The sequence below is a fragment of the Rhopalosiphum padi genome, chromosome 4, assembly GCF_020882245.1.
Source record: "Rhopalosiphum padi isolate XX-2018 chromosome 4, ASM2088224v1, whole genome shotgun sequence".
NCBI lineage: Eukaryota > Metazoa > Arthropoda > Insecta > Hemiptera > Aphididae > Rhopalosiphum > Rhopalosiphum padi.
The window spans coordinates 24,375,872-24,397,123 of NC_083600.1; the positions used below are offsets into that span (position 1 = coordinate 24,375,872).

The following is a 21,252-nucleotide window of genomic DNA, read 5'->3' on the forward strand; positions in this document are numbered from 1 at the left end:
AAGATCCTTTATTCTTACTAGCTATTAAAATATATAATATTATACACTTGCTATACAAGCTATATGATTGTGCGTGGACTTGATTTATTTTATTAGATTTTAAAATAAAATATGCATAATAGTTTATTCGATGGCCTTGTAGAGGGTGTGTTTAATGAGATCAGTGAAACCAGATAATATTATTATGTAAAACAATATTTAAAATTGTAATGATGATAAAAAATATGATAATATTTAATTTAAAATCAAGGTTACTGAATTCTCCCACACGTACCCTCATTACTATAAAAATGTCTATTCTGTCTGATTGTGAAATATAAAAATATCACCAAGTTGAACTTAAATTAAAAAAAAAAAAAAACTATTTTATTTCTATCAACATTGTTTGAGTGATACAATACATATTTGGTATACAAATTTTGTAATATAATTCATACGGAATAAAACAATACAGATTTTTTTTTTTAAATCCTAATTTTTAATTGCAAGTGAAAAAAATTAAATTAATATTATTGTTTATACAGAATAATTTTTAACTATATTATGCATATTTTTAATATTTTTATATAAATACATCAATACTAGATTAATGTATAGGTTTCTAATAAATGAGATGAGTCGAACAACAAAAATCATATTAGTAATCGTCCAAAAGACCTCTTTCTATGTAATAGGTATTTTAATGTTTAATCTGTTTTGGTATTATGCACATCACATAAAGTTTATAGGTACTTTGTATAAAACTTGCATATGTTTGGGAAGTTAATTAATTCGACAAACCTAAAAGGTCTACGATACAATAGTACAAAGTAAATTAGAAATTATAATTAAACTGAGGTAAAATATCTTACACAATAATATATTATCATTTATTTTGATGAATTTCGTTAAATTGTTTTTTTTTATATGAGTATATGAGTATGTGGTGTACTCAAAAACTTAGTCAACCAAAAAATTAGAAGTTTATTATGCGTTCTACTTATTCAAATATTTTCCCCGTACTCATATCATAGTCTGAAATAAAAGCTAATAGAAGATTGTATAAATCACTAATATATATTCAGCTTATGCTGATAGCTTTAATTGATTTGATTTAATTCATTAGGCTTAAGTAGGTAACTGTTTGGTATCATTGTTAAAATTGTAATATAGTTCCTAATAGTTTTCAAATCATTAAATTTAAGTTATATTATTATTTTTTTATTTTTATTTATTCTTCAAGAAGATAAAGGCCCTACTTAACATAGTGAACATGTTCGTGTGATGAGGGCAAATTATAAAAGAATACCTTCTTTAACGTTATTGATTTCATTCATTTTCAATGTATTATGGTATTTTAGTCTGTCATTAGTCATTACTCATATCATAAATACATACTACTCTCTAACTTTAAATTTTGAATTCATGTGATTTCAGATATTCTTATATTATGTTTTCAAAATATTAACAATAAATATTTATTTTATCGTGGACGATGAAAGTTATTTATATTATGTTATTATAATCGTATATAAAAATAGTTCAGAAAAATTTGGTGAACCAAAATTGAAAGAAGACCACACACAAAATTCATTAATTTATGGTAAACTGAAAAGACAGTGTGTATAAGACTATACTATAAGCAAAAGCACAAGTAAATGTACAATTTTGAAATAAATTTACCTACTCGTAATCTACGAAATATATCTGTATATAAATACATACATAATATCTTATCAGTGACATTATACATTAAACTCAAAGTTTCTGGCCTTCCATAATAACATGAGTGACATAATATTATAAGCACACAACGCATGGGTGTTCAATTCCTATTAAGAGGCCAAGTTAAATTACACTGATTACATATTATATAGTTGTCATTAGTCACGACAAGTTGACAACGTTATTAAATTATCCAAACTTATTTTGAAAACATCCTTAGAGTATGTTACTTCTTATGTAAGTTCAATAAAATAACACGATATTGGAAATGTTAATTTATACAAGATACAACTATTGTCAGTATATGCGCGTATACTGAATAATTAATTTCATCTCTATTGGTATATATAATTGATGGTATAAGTTTATTCAGAATTCTTGATTATCGTGGTATAAGTTGTTATTATAGATGTTTATAAATATTGGAAATATATAGGCATAATTTTTTTATAAGCATTTGAAGCTTAAATTTTGTTAACATTTGACAAAATCACGAAAATTATTTTGTAGTTAAAATTGTTTTTAGCTAAGGTTTAAACATTTAATACAATTTTTCTTATATAGTATAATTTATACTGGAATTAAAAAATTAATGTGCCTAATTCAAAAATATATTTCGGGGTGTTTGAAACTTTTATATTATTGTATTTTATAAACATAGTGAAATTTACAAATGTAATGTTTTCAGTAAAAATTAATTTACTTACCGAATTCTAATATTAATAATAGTAAAATAAATCACTCAAAAATATAAATATATCATAAAATATATTTAGTAGTATAGGCTGACCGATCGACTTCACTCAGAATTGTTTTTATTAAGCAATGATTTATCACTGCTATATTACAGAGCGGTTACTAATTTTTTTCTTATTTTTTAATTTTTGCAAATATTTCAACAACGTTATAATCTGTAACTTCAGCAATATTAATTTTTTTTATGCATAGTTCTGTCTTCTATCTGAAGTCTTTTTTTATGTTTAATTGAGTTCAGTTATTATAAACTGTATCTTTACAAATTATAATAATAACAAAAAAATACGCAGATAATAGATTTTAGATGAAAAAGTATCAAGATAGTAACACTGACAGGTAACATATAAAGTGTTACAGAGTAAATCAACGTTGTATTTTTACTGTACTTCATGTTTCATAAATTTGAATTATGTTCACCGAGAAAGTATAATATACAGACATCGTATTAGTGATTGGAGACAATTATAATAATTAACATGCATTATTATTTAGATTTATTGTTTGTCGTTTGTTAATAATAATTAACAATACATCATATAACGTAGTATTATTTATTATAATATTATGAATTTTCATTTAGAGCTGTATACATATTATATAAAATAGTTTATCGTTAATGTAATTACGAGCCATAATGATATGTCATTGGTGAACTAGGTATATACACTGTATTTTTGTATAGTACTATGTTTTTAAAATAGGTACTTTTTAATTTTGATAAAAGCCAAAATTTGGTTTAGAGGCCACACCTATTCACTAATTCAACTAAATGATGAGGGAACTATTGATTTACCTTTCTAAAATCTGCTCCTTTTGGACATACAACTGAAAATTTAATTTAATTTTAAATTTAGTTAAAAAAAAATATGTATTTTTCAATGCGCTTAAGTAACTCTACTTTTAACTACTCAGTTAATTATGTAATTCGTATTGAATCATTATTATTTTATTTTGTTTACTTATTTAGCAACAACTAATAATTGTATTTCGCGACACATAAAATGAGCTAATAAATAATGAAAATAAAATAAAAATATTTTAAAAACACGTTTTGAACACTTATACGGAAACAGACGACAGGACATCAGGAACGTTCATCATCGCGTTTAAAATAAATGTGTACGCCGAAAATTACTCGTACTTCGGTATTCAAAACGACACTACGTCATCTTATGATTGTAGTATTAGAAAATAAAAACGTTCATGAATATAAAATTAATCACGCGAGTATTAACTGTTTGTTGGTTTTTTGGGTTGCGCGGCCTGCGAGAGCTTTGTGAGATGGAAAAGAACGTGGAGTACAAACTAAACTATTCGAATTTTTCTCCCGCGCTGTTTGTAGAGGGCACAATATATATTATGTATAGTGTTAACGGTCTTTATGCGCAAACATCATAAAATAAACACTGTGAATACACTTAGGCATGTATAACCTACCTACTAGTGAAGAAAATATATAAATGTATAATAAAAAAAAAAGTGCTCGGTTTTCATAGTATTTTTTTCTTCTTTATAATTTCCATTTCACAGGAGTGATTTATGAATTTTAAAGCTAATTCTAAGCAACTATTATTTACTTATGTATCGTTCAACTAGTATAACAACTGTGTACTCTAGCTGTATAGTTGAAAGTGACGTTATAGATAATACATTTTCTTCCAATTTTAAGTCATTGCGTGAAGGTGAACCAGAGAACATCACTTCAACCCAAAGATAGATCGTATACCGACCTACGATTATTATGAATAATTCGATGTTTGGTTACCTTCGAATTTTTGTGCATACGACTACGTATAAATCACTTCCCGTGTGATTTAACGTAACTTCGCATTTTTCTACGTATTATATTTATTTTCATACGGTGAAAAAGTCTCTTTTTAAGCACACCTAATCTTATATATATAAAAAATACACTTAACATTTTTTATTTCACGTAGGTACCGTGTATCTTGGTTTTGTACATTGTTATCATTATTAATAAACAATAAACATGCGAACAAATATATAAATAGTAGATAAAGTATTATTTTTGGTTGAGTGAAATATATATATTTTTTAATTACTTATACAGCACAATATAGAACTAGCAGATCTTGACAATTATAATAGTTAGATTATTATTTTTTTTCCACAAATATGCATTTAAAAAATAAATATATATTGTAATAGCATATAAATAGACAACCATAATAGCAGTAACGTGCTCGTATATAATAATATTAATTAAAATTTATAATTAATATTATATTATTAAAATTTAAAATTAATTTAAAATGTTTTTCACTAGGTACACGAATAAAATTGATTAACTTCTACATCTATTCTGAGTATTAATTTAATTTATTTATATCTATATAATACACGTTTCTTTATAATGTAAATTATTTTATGAATAATCTGATTTGTTAGCGATTGTGTTTTAATTTTAATGTAAATGAATAACGGTGATAATGATTATCAATATCGCCGGGATTATAAAACATAATATTTATTAAACCTATATTGTTAGTTAAATTAAATCAATAATTCTCTGTGATGAATATTCATAAATTTCATGAAACGAAAACCGTTTTATTTTTATCCGTCCTATTAACAGCAATCAATGACCGGCAGAAATAAGTTCATACGCAAATGTACACAAAGTATTATATTATAAGTGCACAAACACAAACTTATTTTAAGTCGGCAAATGGAATTAATGTTACCGTAGTTAAATGTATAATAATATTATGTTTATCAATAAAAAGTTTGTATAGTATAGTATTACAAGAAGTGTAATTCAGTGAACCAAGTGGCCCAAGTGTTGGCACCATATTTTGGATCTAATATTCCGTTATTTCTATGTCATAATTTTATGGAATAAATGGGCAAGTGATCCACCCTGTCATCATCGATGGCTCAATAAAAGTCATAATTTGCTCACACGGCGTTATAGATAGGCAATTTAGCTACACCGCTGTCGTGTATCCATTTTCCGGTAAACCGTATTATACTATTTTGTCGTGTTCTCAAAAACGTATTACACGTACGTTGCAACCGACTGTAGAATAACATTTAAAACTTAACAATCTTTTGGATTTTTCATATATATAATCTTAAGTTAATTTTTTTTTAATTTTAATGGCATTATAGGAGGAGAAAAATATTATCCGATAACAACTACGATAATGATGAAAACAATAATGTTGTTAATGTCTAGTAATATTATTGTGCCACTGACACAAATCATCATACACGTCACCCGATCATAATAATAGTAATTATAACAACATCGAAAATATGATGTAATTTGTCGATAAAGATAATAATAATATAAATTATTGCAATGTCATCGACGACTCTTTGAACTGCAGTTACATCGTTGTTATATAGTATTGTAAAAGGAACATCACGCGCGGCATACTACTGCGAGTGTATTATAATTATTATATAATTATTCCGATCACGGAACATTCGATTATCTGAGTTATTTACTGTTATGAAAATCATATCAAAATTATGCGATTGTCGTTTAAGTTTTCGTTTCGAAACATCTATAGATTTATTCGAGTCGTGAATTTTTTTATTGTCAAAACGTACACTGTCATTTCCGTCTATCCGCCGTACCAGCATAATATATTATATTATTTAATATTTACCAACAAACGTTACGTGCGAATTTTTTTTTATCGTAATAATCGACGCCAACGGTGATCAATATTAATAATAATAATGTCTCAGCTGCAGCAAGGTCGTTTATTTTAGAATATGACTCGGCGGCCGTAAAAGATTGCGCAGTGGCATCTGTTTAAACGCCAGTCATCGCGGACACATCGTTAATGTCTTTCCTGTGTTTAATATTATCTCGTTGACAGTGTGCTTCCTCTATATACAGTATACACTAAGAGTACATACTTGTTCGCCACTTTTTTTCTGTAACCACGTATTTATTTAAATTTTGATATTTTATAAATTGATTTCTAAAAAATAGTTTTTGAGTAATTAAAATTCATAAAGTTCTTAAAAATTTTTTTACGTAAATTAGATACGTTATTTAGCTTATTATTCGTTTAGTATGATTACTCGTATTTAAAAAATATATAAAATATTAATATTAATCCTCTCCTATAATCTTCCTAAAACGTAATCATATACTACTATACTTTACAATATAAGAATAAAAATAAAGTTAGAATTTCGATTTATACCTACACAAACATATTTTAAAAATAACTATAAGGCTAATAATTTTCAATTATTAAAAAAGTGGTTATCATTTGAAAAAAAGTGTGTATTAAAAAAAGTATACTCTTTAAATTATATTAAAGTCTTAGTATATAAAAATATGCTCCTTAAGTATCAATATTTAAAATTTAAAAAATCAAAATTTGTATAAATACAAAACTGAAGAAAAAACGTTGATGAGTATTTTGTATTGTTACTGATATAGTCATTTTCTCAGAATATAGAGGTATGAGTTTTAGAAATTTTTTTATATTTGTACATAATTTGGAGTCTTTACTTATGAACAACATGCTTTGAAAAAGATTATATTTTCACTACTTCCTATTTATCGTTAGTATAATAAGTTAATTATAACTTAAAAGTATTTAAAGTTTCAATGAGGGGAATAGTAGGCCAACATTTCGTGGGTTCCACCCTACTCTATTTAAAATTAAAATACTTTTAACTAATTAAATTAATAGTTTATAATGTGATTTTGCACATCGAAATTTACACGAAAATATTTACTCTGAGATAGAAAATTAAAAGTTTAAGTTATCAATTAAGAAAATAAAAATTTAAATAATTATAAAGATAAAAAAATATTAACATAAAATAATAAATGATTATTGAATAAATATATAAATCGTATAAATTATACTTATAAGTATTTTTTCTTTCAAAAGTTTTATGTTGTTATGACATTAAATTTGAAATTAAAATTTTTTCAAGAACGAATCATTCGAAAAAAAAGAAATAGTGATAAAATTATCACCTTGTACTTATCTATATTATTTTTATATACTTGTAATTCAATTCCTCTTTGCAATACGAATTCGACCGCTGATGGACGTATTGTATGCGTAAAACAACCCTGCCCGTAGCAATATCGCTATCACTGTAATGATCTGTGAGACTACTTTGTGACGGTCGTATATTGCTATTATACGCTATGTATATACTCACGGCCTAGGTAAATTGTTATTCGCAGAAAGAATCCTGACATTGGAAACCACTGAAATGGTATGTTCTGACGAAGAACTAATTTGCGAATGTATACAAATTCAAGTTGATAACCAATACAAATAAATTCATTTTAATTAACAATCGATGAAATATATCACTTTGTTTATTATTTTATGTGTGACTAAATGTCGTCATATTGTTTGTTTTAATTAATATTTTATATTCTACTGCAGGTATAATTTCTGGAATTTTAGACACATTTTTTTCTTTTTAATATTTGTTCGTGGAATATTTATATACCTACTGTTTCGAGGACGTGACGTGTTATCAAAATAAAAATGTATCACTTTATTGTTATTTATTCTTGATGTCACACGATGACAAGTTTCAATCATGATAACGTATAACTGGTATCCGGTTAATTCTAGAACCATATAATTTATGACAAATAATATATATTATTCTTACTAAATATAAAACATCTCACGCCAATTAATTTGGAGCTAAAGAGTAAATTGTTCCAAAGTTTTGATTAATTATCTAAGCTGATCATCGTTCAGATCTAACTGCTCATATATTTTTATCGAATACAATAATCTTGTTGCGTCTACAGTGCAATTAGATATTATCCCGTGACACTATGAACTAGCAGCATCTTATATATACGTAGTATTCAATAATTCTTTCCAACTTGTTTCCTTTAAAATAATAATTTTTTCCACATATTATTTTTCTGTATTTTTTTTTTTTTGTGGTACGAATAATATTGCATTTATTATATTACTACATTTATTTATTTAATTACAAAGGTAATAATAAATGATTTACCCATAATGTCGGATGGGTCCTAAAAGGTGTAGGTACTTTTGAAGAGTTACAAATAAAATCAGTGGTATTTTAAAACAAATTAAATCTTAATTTTATTTGGACGTATATAATTTGATTTGATAATCTAATTTAACTTTTTAATTGGAAAATCAACGTAAATAATTACAGAAGTCGAACCATTTTAAAGATTATTATTTTGGTTACCTATGTTATTTAGTAAGATATTATATTTTTTAGTTATGAAAAAAAAGTGATTATAACGTGTATTTTAATTGAACGTTCGTAGTATTTATCATATTAATTTTTTTATGTTTGTGAAGTTTTAAGAAGTATGTATATAGAAGTTGAAACGTGCAAGATTTTAATACTTCGTAGTAGTTACTCTTACTCTACTATACCTATGTATTATTATGTTCACTAAAACGCAGGTGGGACGTGCATACACTATGGACATTAACATTAGAAAAACCTCTATGTAAATGCGTATACGCTATGAAGTCCTGCAGTTACGGTTGGCGGTATTAGTTCGAGTTTATTCCATATTTTTACGATACTACCGTTTCAAGAAAGCTCTTATAACGACTATAATGTTATATTATATAATCTATAAGTCATAACTGACATAAGTTGATGAATTTTTAAATACGTATATTTAAACGATATTATATAAGTTAAAACGTTTTACTTACACACTTACTACTTACCAATATTTACATTTTTCAATTTTATTATACAGTGGAAACGCTTTATATAACTTTATGAACTAAAATTTTTAAGCAAGAAATAGTTTAATATATTGAATTTTTCAACCATAAATGTTTATAGTTATTGATAGTTATTATTAATTTCATGGAATATTCGTAAAAGACTGATTGAAATTTAAAAATATTAAATTACAATAATAGGTTAAAGTAATCACTCTACTAATTATAGCTCATAATTATGAGCTATAATAAATGTTGTAATTCCCATATTTGTTTTCTATAATATTATATATTAGCTTGTAAATGTATGCAAATAATATTTTTTATTTAGTTTTTAGTATTTGTAATGTTTCAAGTGTATTTAAAATGGCGTTTGAAATTTACAATTTTAAAAGCGACAGGATGATACGGCGCATGTACCAATACGTATAACGTAGTACGGCGTACAGCTGTGGTGTTTTCACTCTTAAATACAGCACTGCAGGATGAAACCAAAATACGGTTAGTTTTTGTTTACACAGAGTGACCCATACCCGCTTTGAAACGGATAGGCCATGAGTTCATGACCTATAAGTGTATAATGTAAATAATGTTGATGGCCTAGAATCCCCTTCAAATACTGCGCTGGTTTTAACAATAGGCCAACGACTATATAATATTATATATAGAATAACCAACGCCACAAAACTTACAAAATAAACATAGTATAATATATAATGTGTACATTTCGTATTTCGGCTAAATGTTTAGACATTTTACGGTTGTACTATATTTATTTTGTGTGAAAAATGGTTCTAATTTTTTTCAATATAATTGTATACTGTAAGGTGTCTCATAGTGTTCGTCTTCATAGACATCCGTCCCCAGCTGTCTAAATTTTTAAAAAAGTGTATGACTATTAATAATATATATATAGGTATATCAAAACATAAGATGAAAATTAGTAATTAATACATTACAGTTTGTAATTATTAAAATTACGCTAAATGAAAATTATAATTTTGCTTATCATAATACCAAAAAATAATCAATATCAAACAATTTAATAATATCACTATAGATTTATAATAAAATAACACTATGATAAAATATATATTCATATTAGCATTTATATGGCTTACATCATTAAAAAACATGTGTCCCCAAAAAAGTTTATCATTAATTTATATGTAGTTTTTATAGTTTTTTGTTGTTACGACTGAAATCGATCATTTATTTTTTTTAAATGATACATATTACATAATATTATACCTTTAATATATTGTACACATAAATATATAGTATAATTACTTAATCTATTTAACTTTCACTATTTTTTCAAGATTATTTTGAAGCTAAAAATGTTTATTGTTTGCAATTATAATAATATCAAAACCTAAGACCTCTTATTATAAGTATTTCTTACAGAAATTTAGAGATATCAAGAATACATGGTAGTCACATTTTTTGTCTAACTGCAGTTTTAATTATTTGATTGTAAATCAAAAAAAATATTTATTGAATAGACTAGAAACTTTTTCGTATATCATATATTATTAAGAACATATATAGCTGTTAAGATAATGATAATATAATAATAATAAAACAGAAATTATCAGAAATAATCCACTAGTCCTCCAGTATTGACTAATTTACACACCATTACACATATTTATGAATTTTTTATTTTTTTTTTTATTTTCATTATCGTAATATTGTACTGATGGCATTGTTTTAACTTAATATTTTTTTGTAATTACTATGGTTACCTATAACAAGTAATCATATGCGCAAATTTGTTATCATTGCACTCCAGTTTATATTATATTCAAAAAGTAATGTCTATATTTATCACATATTATTATTAACAAATAAACGTACCGATATGTTGTTTTTGTACTATATATTACCTATATATACTAAAGGGTATTGAGGTCGATAATAGAAAAAAGGAAATAAACCCATTACCTATTATATAATACGTGTAAAGCGCAGACTCCAGTGTTTGTATTGTCGTTGGCTTATATTGTTTATAATAGGAAAGCTCTACATGTTTTGGATATGCGTGTCCTCGTTTTAGGGAACCACAATTTGCACAAGCAATTTTGGGAGCTATATCATTATATGGCATAATGCCAACGAGCTCTGGAAAGTTTGAAAATACTATTTCATATTGTACACAGTTAAATCATATATAAATATTTTGTGTGCTTGTGTGTGTGTGTGTGTGTGTGTGTGTGTGTGTGTGTGTGTGTGTGTGTGTGTGTGTGTGTGTGTGTGTGTGTGTGTGTGTGTGTGTGTGTGTTAACGCGACGAGGACAATATTTTTTAATTAAGTCCACAGTTGAATTTTTATTTATTTTGTTTATTTTTGTTTGATAATATTTTTTTTTAAACGCACACAATATCTCAAAAATAAATTACGATTATAATATTATATTGTAATAAATAATAATATTGTCTCCAACAGTGATTAGTGAATGTGTTTGTAATTTTGTATACATATTACAAATTTATTTCAATTATTTATGTATTCTTAATACACGTTAATACCAAACTTCAAATTAATAATTCGAATCGAAAGTTAATTGACCCATCTATAAAACATATTATGAGTTAATGACATTTTGAAAACTTAATAAAAATCGATTAATGACACATGCTAATTAATTGTTTTTAGGTAATATTCAAATGTTGAAATAAGCGCATAATATCGAAAGTAGGTATATCAACTATAGATAGGTTTTAGGTATAAGTATTTAAATATGATTTATGAGTATTATAAACACCAGACTATAAATAATATTGTGAATCGATACAATTCATTACTGAATACAAACTATACGTATTACTTGACACATACCTAATTTTCAACTTAAATATTTTAGTAAGTTTTCATAATAATATATTCACAATTATATAAATACGTACATATCTTGTGGCTACATGATACATTTTTGTACTTAAAATGGAATGAAATTTGTGAAATATTACTTTTACGTTTACTTTGTCAAGGATTTTCAATTTATACTTAGAATTTGTTAAATATAATGATATATAGTTTTTATTAAATACGTATTTTAATATTTTAAAGCAGATAACCAACAGAGTACAAAATATGTAATTTATTTCTTTTAATTCTGTATTTTATAGGCTCAAAATTTTGTTAACTTACATGAGAACAAGAAGAATCTTCCTCGGGAAAAAAGATTTAATTAAAAATTATGTAAATGTATACAATATTATAAAGTACTTAGGTATTTTATCTATGTCCATTTTCGTTTGAATGGAAATTATTAAATTTAAAAAAATAACGTCATAAAACTAATAAATAAATTGTTTTCTCATAAATAACTCTTGAAAATGTTTATTTATATTAATTTAAAAAAAAGATATAAAATGGTTTAATTTTTATCACACTCTGCTTTTAATAAAAAAAAATACACCTTACTTTATTGTGTTGATGTATCTATCAGAATAAAATGTAAGCAATTTTAATCACTATACAGTATATATATATATTATTCGTATAATGTTTATGAGATTTAAAACATATAGTAATAATAAAAAAAACTGTACTAACTGTTTTATTATAATTTATAGGCTTTATTTAAATCGAGAAAAATAAAACATTTTTTCATGTAGTAGAGAAATGATATAAGAGTAGGATATTGCACTTAGTAAATGTCAGTCAAATTCACGGTAAGTTATACAAGATGTAATTAGTTACTAATTATTATTTATTATAAAAAGCTAGTATAGATGTACACGACGAGCAAAGCAAAAATTCAATTATAAGGCAATAACGAGTATTAATAATTAATCGGTCGATTTATTAGGTAATAGGTAGATACATAAAAATCTATTATCTCCAATTATGCGGACACTTATAGTGACAGTGCAGTGTGTATATTATTATACGATCCATAGCCGGCTATAGGATCATTTCTAATAATTGCATTGTGTCCAGTGTGAAGCGATTAAATTTACAACGTAACTATACAGATAATTTTCTGGACGATACAATGATAGCGACGTGGTTTATGAATTGGTGACGTTATTGAGTTATAGGATAGTAATAGTTAGCTATAGTAGACCTTTTTACTCTTATAGTTAGTCTTAGTTTATCTGCTCGCGCATATTTAAAAAATTCCGTTTGGGTAACTATGAATTTGTGATGTTCGGAAACTATGCTGAATAAACCATCATGTCCGGAAGACATTTATTTTCATCATCGACGACCGGTGATAATATTGTTTATTTTTCACTTTGTTTACTCGTGCTCTGCACGCGCATTGCATATATAAAACCCAGCATATAATATCCTCATTCACTCCCCTGTCGTACTGTACACGACGCGGTGAGAATTGAAGAAGTGACGACTGACGACACGCACGAAAATATAAAAAAATAATAATAAATCCATGCGATTGCCTCTGGGGTGAATATAATATCGCACCATCCTGAAAGTACATACATATATAAAACTCGGTAACTGTTTTCTTCTTTACGAAATTCCCCCAAGTTTAGTTTCCTCTCTATACACTATCGCCGTGATTGGAATATTGATTTGCCGATATAATTTTAATATATATTTCTCACTGTTATAGTGTTTGTTTACTTAGAAAACTGAGTGAAATTCGTTTTTGATAACATTTTATTTGTAATTATAAAGTTAGTTCAAATATAATACAAGTCGTGTAAAAATAATCTAAAAGATACATCAAGACTCTAGATGTAATATCATAAATGATTATTTTAGTGTATGATGATTGATTTACATATTATTATTATATTTTAAAATTATATTAAAAGTGTTTGAGTATATATTGGCCTATTAGGCTATATTTATTTTATAGTTGACCGACTAATACCTATGCACGTAATTACCTAATTACCACAGAACAATTAAAATTAATATCAGAATATTTTAAACTAAATTACTAACTGTATACCTATTAGATAATTAGATATGTTTATCTCAGGAAGTACTTATATATGTTTGTTAATAACCAAGTTACAAATATCAAATTTTATTAGCTATAATAAATATTAAAAATAACATTACGTTCCCTTATTATTTTAAAAAATTCATCTCTAGCTCACAAGTTATCAATAAATAAATAATATGCTAATTAATAAATAATAGTTCTGGACTCTTAACAGTCGATTCTAGGGTGTACCTACTCAACGAAATTTTAAAACGTGTTTCGTATTTATCATGTTTATATAAATATTATTTTGTATAACTGGATGAGAATTATCTAACTTGAATTGTTTCTTACACTGTATTTGTATAACTTTTACGATAAGCTTTAAAAGATAAAAATCAGAAACATAAATATACCGGCGATTCAACATTATTTGAATCCGACACTTTAAAGACTTTCATAAAATGACATTTTATTATAGTTCAAATAATAAGATTTCATTATGAAAAAAAAAAATTATTTAATGGGTTCCATCAACTCTGCTTCATTTGTGTCAAAGCCTCGTAACGTCAGTGGTTGGGAGGTATGAAGTTAAGCCTATAGGTTAAGCTGTAAAAACAGCCAAAGGCTGACTTGCTACTCAGATAAGGATTTGAACGATAATCAAATTTTATGCTGAAAACTTTATAAGATTAAATTATAAAAAAAAAGGGAGAAAGTAGCTTACCGTTCTGCTGTAGGTCACTGTAATGGACATGTTAAACTTAAATTAAATAATACATAACATTGCATTTAAATAAAGATTTGAGCGAATACAAGTCGTCAGTTATCGCCCGTTGGCACATGAATATTATATTTATATCAATAATTATTATAAGAATTTATTTTATTATTAGTAATACAGTATATACTCGTAAACTATAAATGAGCAAAAGCATAAAATTAATCTGAATGTTTTAAAAACATCATTGTGCATACAAAATATAATAGTACGTAAAACTTTAAAATCACTACAAAAATATTTTTGAATTACAAAAAAATCATTAAAATCATTATTCTTGAATACCAAACTTTATTCAAATTTAAGCTTTAAATATGTAAAAAAAATGAATGTTATGTATAATTTATTTTATTCGGTTTATATAATAATAACTTACAAATGACCTTGTATTAAATTTTTCAAGATTTTAATGAGCAAAAGTATTTTAATAGCATTTACATATAAAAAATTCACATCCTCGCAATTCAAATCGATCTTTCTTCTCAAAATCTAAAATAAACTTTACTCGAGTATACGAATTTTAGAATTTTATTTTTTCAACGTTATGATTAAAATTTTTTAAACTTTTATAAACATTTAAAAATATGGATTTTTTAAATCCAATACTTAAAACTATAGAACTTTTTTAACTAGACATGACATTTTTTTAAAAAAAATAGTATTTTTGTTATAATTTTAAGAACATAAGAACATATTAAGTAATTCAAATTCTTTGATATCTGAATTTTATATAACAAAACTATGTAAAATGAATGTAATGAATAATAAGAAAAAACATTTCCTAGTAAATTAATGCATATTACAGTAAGCAATATTTCACCTGGTTAAATAAAACCGTTGAGTACTAAATTCCAAATATTTTCTTTCTCAATATATTATCTAGGTATACAATATATAAATACATTTTGTAATACCATATTATTAACAAGAAATAAAAGATGATCTATATATTATATAATGTCATACACTAACTGTTAAAATGAAAACTTTAGAACACTATACAATAAGCTGATTAAAGGTTTGTTCATTGTTGGCTTCAATGGCAATGATAAGGTTAACTCTTAGATGAATAAGATACATTTTAAATAGCCAAAATATATCACTATCAAAATAATATACCTGTCGATAGTCTTGGAATATAAAAGAGAACAAATTATTTTAAACCATATTAATTTACACAATATTATAAAAACGGGTCATACAAATAATAATTATTTTGAGAAGCCATTATTATGTAATTACGATTTTTTAAATTCTGTTTCTTGAAATCATAATTAAATTTTAATTTGTGTTTGATGTTTACTAAAACTAGTTTTGATAATAGTTGGGCTCTGTAAAAGTGTAGACTGCAACTTTCATACTCTGAGGAAACTAAAGAAAATTGTATTCGTAAAATTAGAGCTACAAACTGCATTTATCAATAAGAATGTTTAAACAAACAATTATTATTGTTTCCTTTTTAACGAATATGTGATGTATAAATTAAAATGGTTTGTTAGCTATAAAATAATTTAATTTAAAAATTTTTGATGGAAAATATTAATCACTTACATATTGTCATAACAATGAAATATAATTTTAATCAAATGAAAAAAAAACATTCATTAAAATTGTATATCATAAAAAAAAAAATGATAATAATTTCAGTCTCTTCCTACATGATTAGGTTAGTATATGAGTACACGAGTATGGTCTAGAGGCAATCGACCAAGAGTTCGTGTAATTATAAGTATACATCTATTTATATATATATAAAAACAATTCAAATCGTATAATCAAAAGGTAAATTAATCGTTTAGTATGCTTTTATCCAAATAAAAATAATGACTATGTACTCGATGATAAAACGTAATATGTAAATTTTTATTCGTATGTAATAGTGCTATTTGGTAATAGTAGGTATTAATCCAAGTATTGAGATTTCGAGCCAGCGGGCAATGGAACCAAAATAAATTAATTTTATGATTATTAATACTGACCTATATCTGCATAGACACAATCCTCTGTCCTACCGTGCTCTTTATAATTGTTTTTTAAACCCGTTTTTAATCATTCCAAATCACGTTGCTGAATAATAGTCATTGTATAATAAATAATAAGGTAAGAGATAACAGTGTTTTTACGGCTAGCATATATAATATTTAAAATTTTGGAAGTGCTGCTATGAAGGTCATAATACTTTCTTCGAGATGTTTGGTATTGATATTATGCTTTTAGAAATATGTACAACAAAATGTATTTCAAACACTTTAAAAGCTCTCTAATTTTCGAGTTTATTAGTGATTTAAAAATATATAAAAGTACTTAAATGTGCCTAACAGTTATTTTACATTTCAGTAATTTAGCTCAAAAATCGGCAAATTAGATTCTACACACTGTTAAAGATGTAACACGTATAAGACGGCGAGAATGGCGTATAACGTAGATAAGGTACTCGAATTGTGTGTTGGAATGATCGATGTGATTAAGTCAGCAATAAGAGTGGACAATCCCTGTTTCAACGTCACATATATACGCGCAGTATAATGACATAATAGTGTCCCACATAACATGTTATATTATGTCGACTAAGTTGATTTTGAAAAAGATAATATCGTGACAAAGGACAGAAGAGGAAATGTCCTTAATCCTTACACTCCACTTAAAACGTGAAGACAAGAGGATTATTATCACATTTGTTACTATGTCAGCCAATTGTTGACCAAGAAAAAATACTTAATGTTAACTAATATAAAACCAAAATCAAACCATCTAATGAGAATAAGATGTTTGCAAAAGCATGTTTGCCTAACAACATTTCTCGTAAAAAATTATTTACTTATAATTTTCGTGACCGAGATAAACAATAATTCTATAATTAATAATAAACAAAAACAAAATAGGTAAGTTTTTATAATTATCGTATAAATATTTACGACTGACTTTATAACATTATATTTGTACTTATTAAACAAATATGATTAAATAAAAAGTAGATATAAAATATAATTGTCAGCCGCACCATTATTGTAACTCAATTTCCAACCAAATGACCGTGGCTTGTTTAATTATAATATGTGTATAAAGTTAACACAAATAAGGATAATTGAATAAGTTTGAAGTAATTTTCATAAACGACCAACAGTACAGACTACAACAGGTACGGTAACTGTATAGGATTCAGTTTACTATTGTGGATGATCCATGTAGTCATATAATAATGTGCATAATATTATGTCGTATTTCAGCAATCTTAATTTTGCATTCAATCGTCAATATTGTACTGCGTGCTTAAATACGTACTCGTTTCAACCATAATTATAATATAGTTTTACTTTTGACGTTTTGATAGATTAATAATATTTAGCGCATAAAGTACAATATAAGATTGGCGTATAGTGATTGTGCACGCTGTGACCCGATTTTCAGGCTAAATTCATATTATGAGCGTAATACCGCTATACCATACAGTAAGTACAATGTACATGCGCGCGTGTGTATGTATATAATATAATATAAAATTATATCGAAATTTTCGGCACACAAGCCTTTTGTACCAGTAATGGTTGATAAAGCTCGGAAACGATGATGTTATTGGCTTACACAACATGAGTACTAGCTCATAATATATTGGTTGAGAATCCTTTTCATAAACATTATTTTCGTGCCGATATCACATAAATCAACTATATTCTGTGTATGGGAAATATTGTCATTAACTATTATATAGTGCCTTAATTCACACTTTTGGTAGTGTAAAGCACAGTATAACATAAATTATTCGCAGTATTATATATACACCCGTTCAGTGGAGTAGTGATTACAACGAAATTACGTGTATCTATCAAGTTTTCAGATTGTCTGTGATATATACCTAACTTGAATATATTGAATATGAATAATATAGAATGGGTGTTTCGGCTTAGACTCATAAATCACGAGCGTTTAAACCAAAAAGCAGTAGGTAGGTACTTGTCGTTGTGATTGCTATCGTATACCACTGTTTGAAGCTAAAGAGAAGTTACAAAATAAAGGCATTGCAATATGATTACAGTAGCACATTCAAATAATAATTTTTTTTATATAATATGTTTAGTTTAAAGTGCGTAGGTAAAACGAAATAATTGCTTCTGAACTATAAACTTCTAAATCTATATTTTTGATATATAATATGTGTTATGCATTTAGTTATTGATGGATGGTCTATGGTTCAGGCTCGCAAACAACTATTATAGTCCACTATTTAACGTCTTATAGATATCTAAAAGGCTCTAAACCAACATATTTTGCAAATTTGTTGTTTAATAGTGATCTAAATAGAACTTCTTAGTTGTTGACTTGGTGTTAAAACCAATAGATTATATACATTTTAAAATATATTATAATGACTAATAATAACCAAGAAGTAGGTATTTAATATTAATTAATTCAACCACACAATAATCAAAAAATGTTATTAATTATTGTACATTTATCAACAAGACATATACTTTTATAAATAATAGTAGGTAGGTACCATAATATTTTATTTTTGTTTTAAAATCATGACATATCCTCTTTTGTTTAGCTGAATTTTGTTTGCCGGAAAACATACATTTAATTCAGAATAAAAAATGGCCACTCTTCACTTTAATTTCGTGACATATACATATAATAAAATAAATCAAAATGGTTTACTAAAATATTTTACAAATTGATTTTAGTAATACAAATACTTTTTCATAATAATGTTAGATTAAAACCAGTCACATTTTAGTTGTCATAAATTCAATAATATATTCCCCTTCCATTAAATATATATTTTTTAAATGTATAATTAGAAATGTATAATTATTTTAGATTATATAACGAATTATTATGCATCTAAATTGTTTATAATATGTGAGTATTGGTTTTTATAAATAAAATATTGTGTTATATATTACAATGGATAAATTATTATATTTTAGATCATCTCGATCAATGGTCAAATAATATTTTAAGAACAAACATTAACAACATAATATGTGATAAAAGTTAAATAATATATACGAGTGCAATGTAAATAATTTACTTTTATTAATACATTATCAATTTCTCCTTTTCTCACTCTCTATCAATGCACATTTACGTCTATAAATCTAATAATCTTGACTTTAAACAGTTCAAACTTGTCATTATAAAATAATACCCCAAAATGTCCTTCAGATGAAAAAAAAATTAAAATAATATTATATTCAATCAAAAATAAATCTGAATCTCAATGTAATTATTCAAATTTAGTAAAGCAATTAAATACATTTTATTAAATACGATTCAATAAAGAAGTGTCATAATGCATATTTAATTGATTATTTTTAGCTTTAAAAAAATAAAATTTTTAATTTTTTCGACTCACGGATCATGCATGGAACTGTATTATATACATGTATCTATTATAACTATGTATTATTATAGAAGTAGGTACTTATATTATAAAATACTAAAACAATATAATATATATAATACATATTGATTTTAATTTTATGTATAAAATTGTAATTTATATGATTATTAATTAATTTTTTTTTATTAATTTTAAATCTATTAGATGTATTTTTATGTTAATTTTTTTATTCAACTTACTTTTCAATTTGAAGTTCTCAATTGTGTCTAGAACCACGTGGCCTTCTAAAATTTCTCCTGCGTAAAACATTTCTTTGTCTAATCTTATGTCAAATTCTCTTATGTAATCCATACTGTAGTTGATTGTTATCCAATTAAGAATATTAATTCAAAATAATCGACTTCTTTATTTTCAGCACTTGAATTAGGCCATCTACATAAACACTGAAATAAAAACGATAGATTAGATTCATTCAATTAAATATTTTAGTAACAAATATAACATTTATATTCAAAGATATATTCCAAAAATTGCATAAATTTCCCAAAACGTATCTTAAACTATGATATGAAATAGACATTAAACCGTATAGAGAGGTAGTTATTATAAATTTATAATATACAAACGATGCATTGTTTTTTAATGCATTTATTTCATGAACGCGCATTGTATTTATTATTGTATATAGCTGACATTACATTTTTGTATTCTATCTTTCAAACGATTCAAACGTCATTCGATAATATACTAAAGCCTAAATTATAATTATAATGATAATAAGTATCGTTTAGTCAGTAAATTATTAAACGGGATTTAAAATGAACAATACAATGAACATATATTATTACACAAAATCGTTAAGAAGACCCGCCACACCCGCTGTGTTTTCTCCGTCTTTATAAACGTAGGTACAATAGCAAATTTGTGTTTGCTACAACCAGTTTTGTGCTGTTAGGCTTAGTATTAGAATGAACTTACCTATTATTAAACTCATGGTAATGAGTATTATTAAATTGAAAAATATTATTATATACTTACAAAGTAAAACTCAAAAAT

The 21,252-nt window shown here is 25.4% G+C and overlaps 1 protein-coding gene across 2 annotated transcripts in view; it reads right to left on the reverse strand.

The window, feature by feature from the left end:
• Positions 1-21,252, reverse strand: part of LOC132929165 (arrestin domain-containing protein 3-like) — a 76,548-nt gene that overhangs the window by 30,828 nt on the left and 24,468 nt on the right. For both annotated transcript variants that reach the window (XM_060994310.1, XM_060994308.1), the window contains exon 2: positions 20,436-20,639. In XM_060994310.1, the coding sequence (XP_060850293.1) occupies positions 20,436-20,547 (112 nt within the window). In that variant the 5' untranslated portion in view covers positions 20,548-20,639. The remainder of the gene's footprint in view (positions 1-20,435; positions 20,640-21,252) is intronic.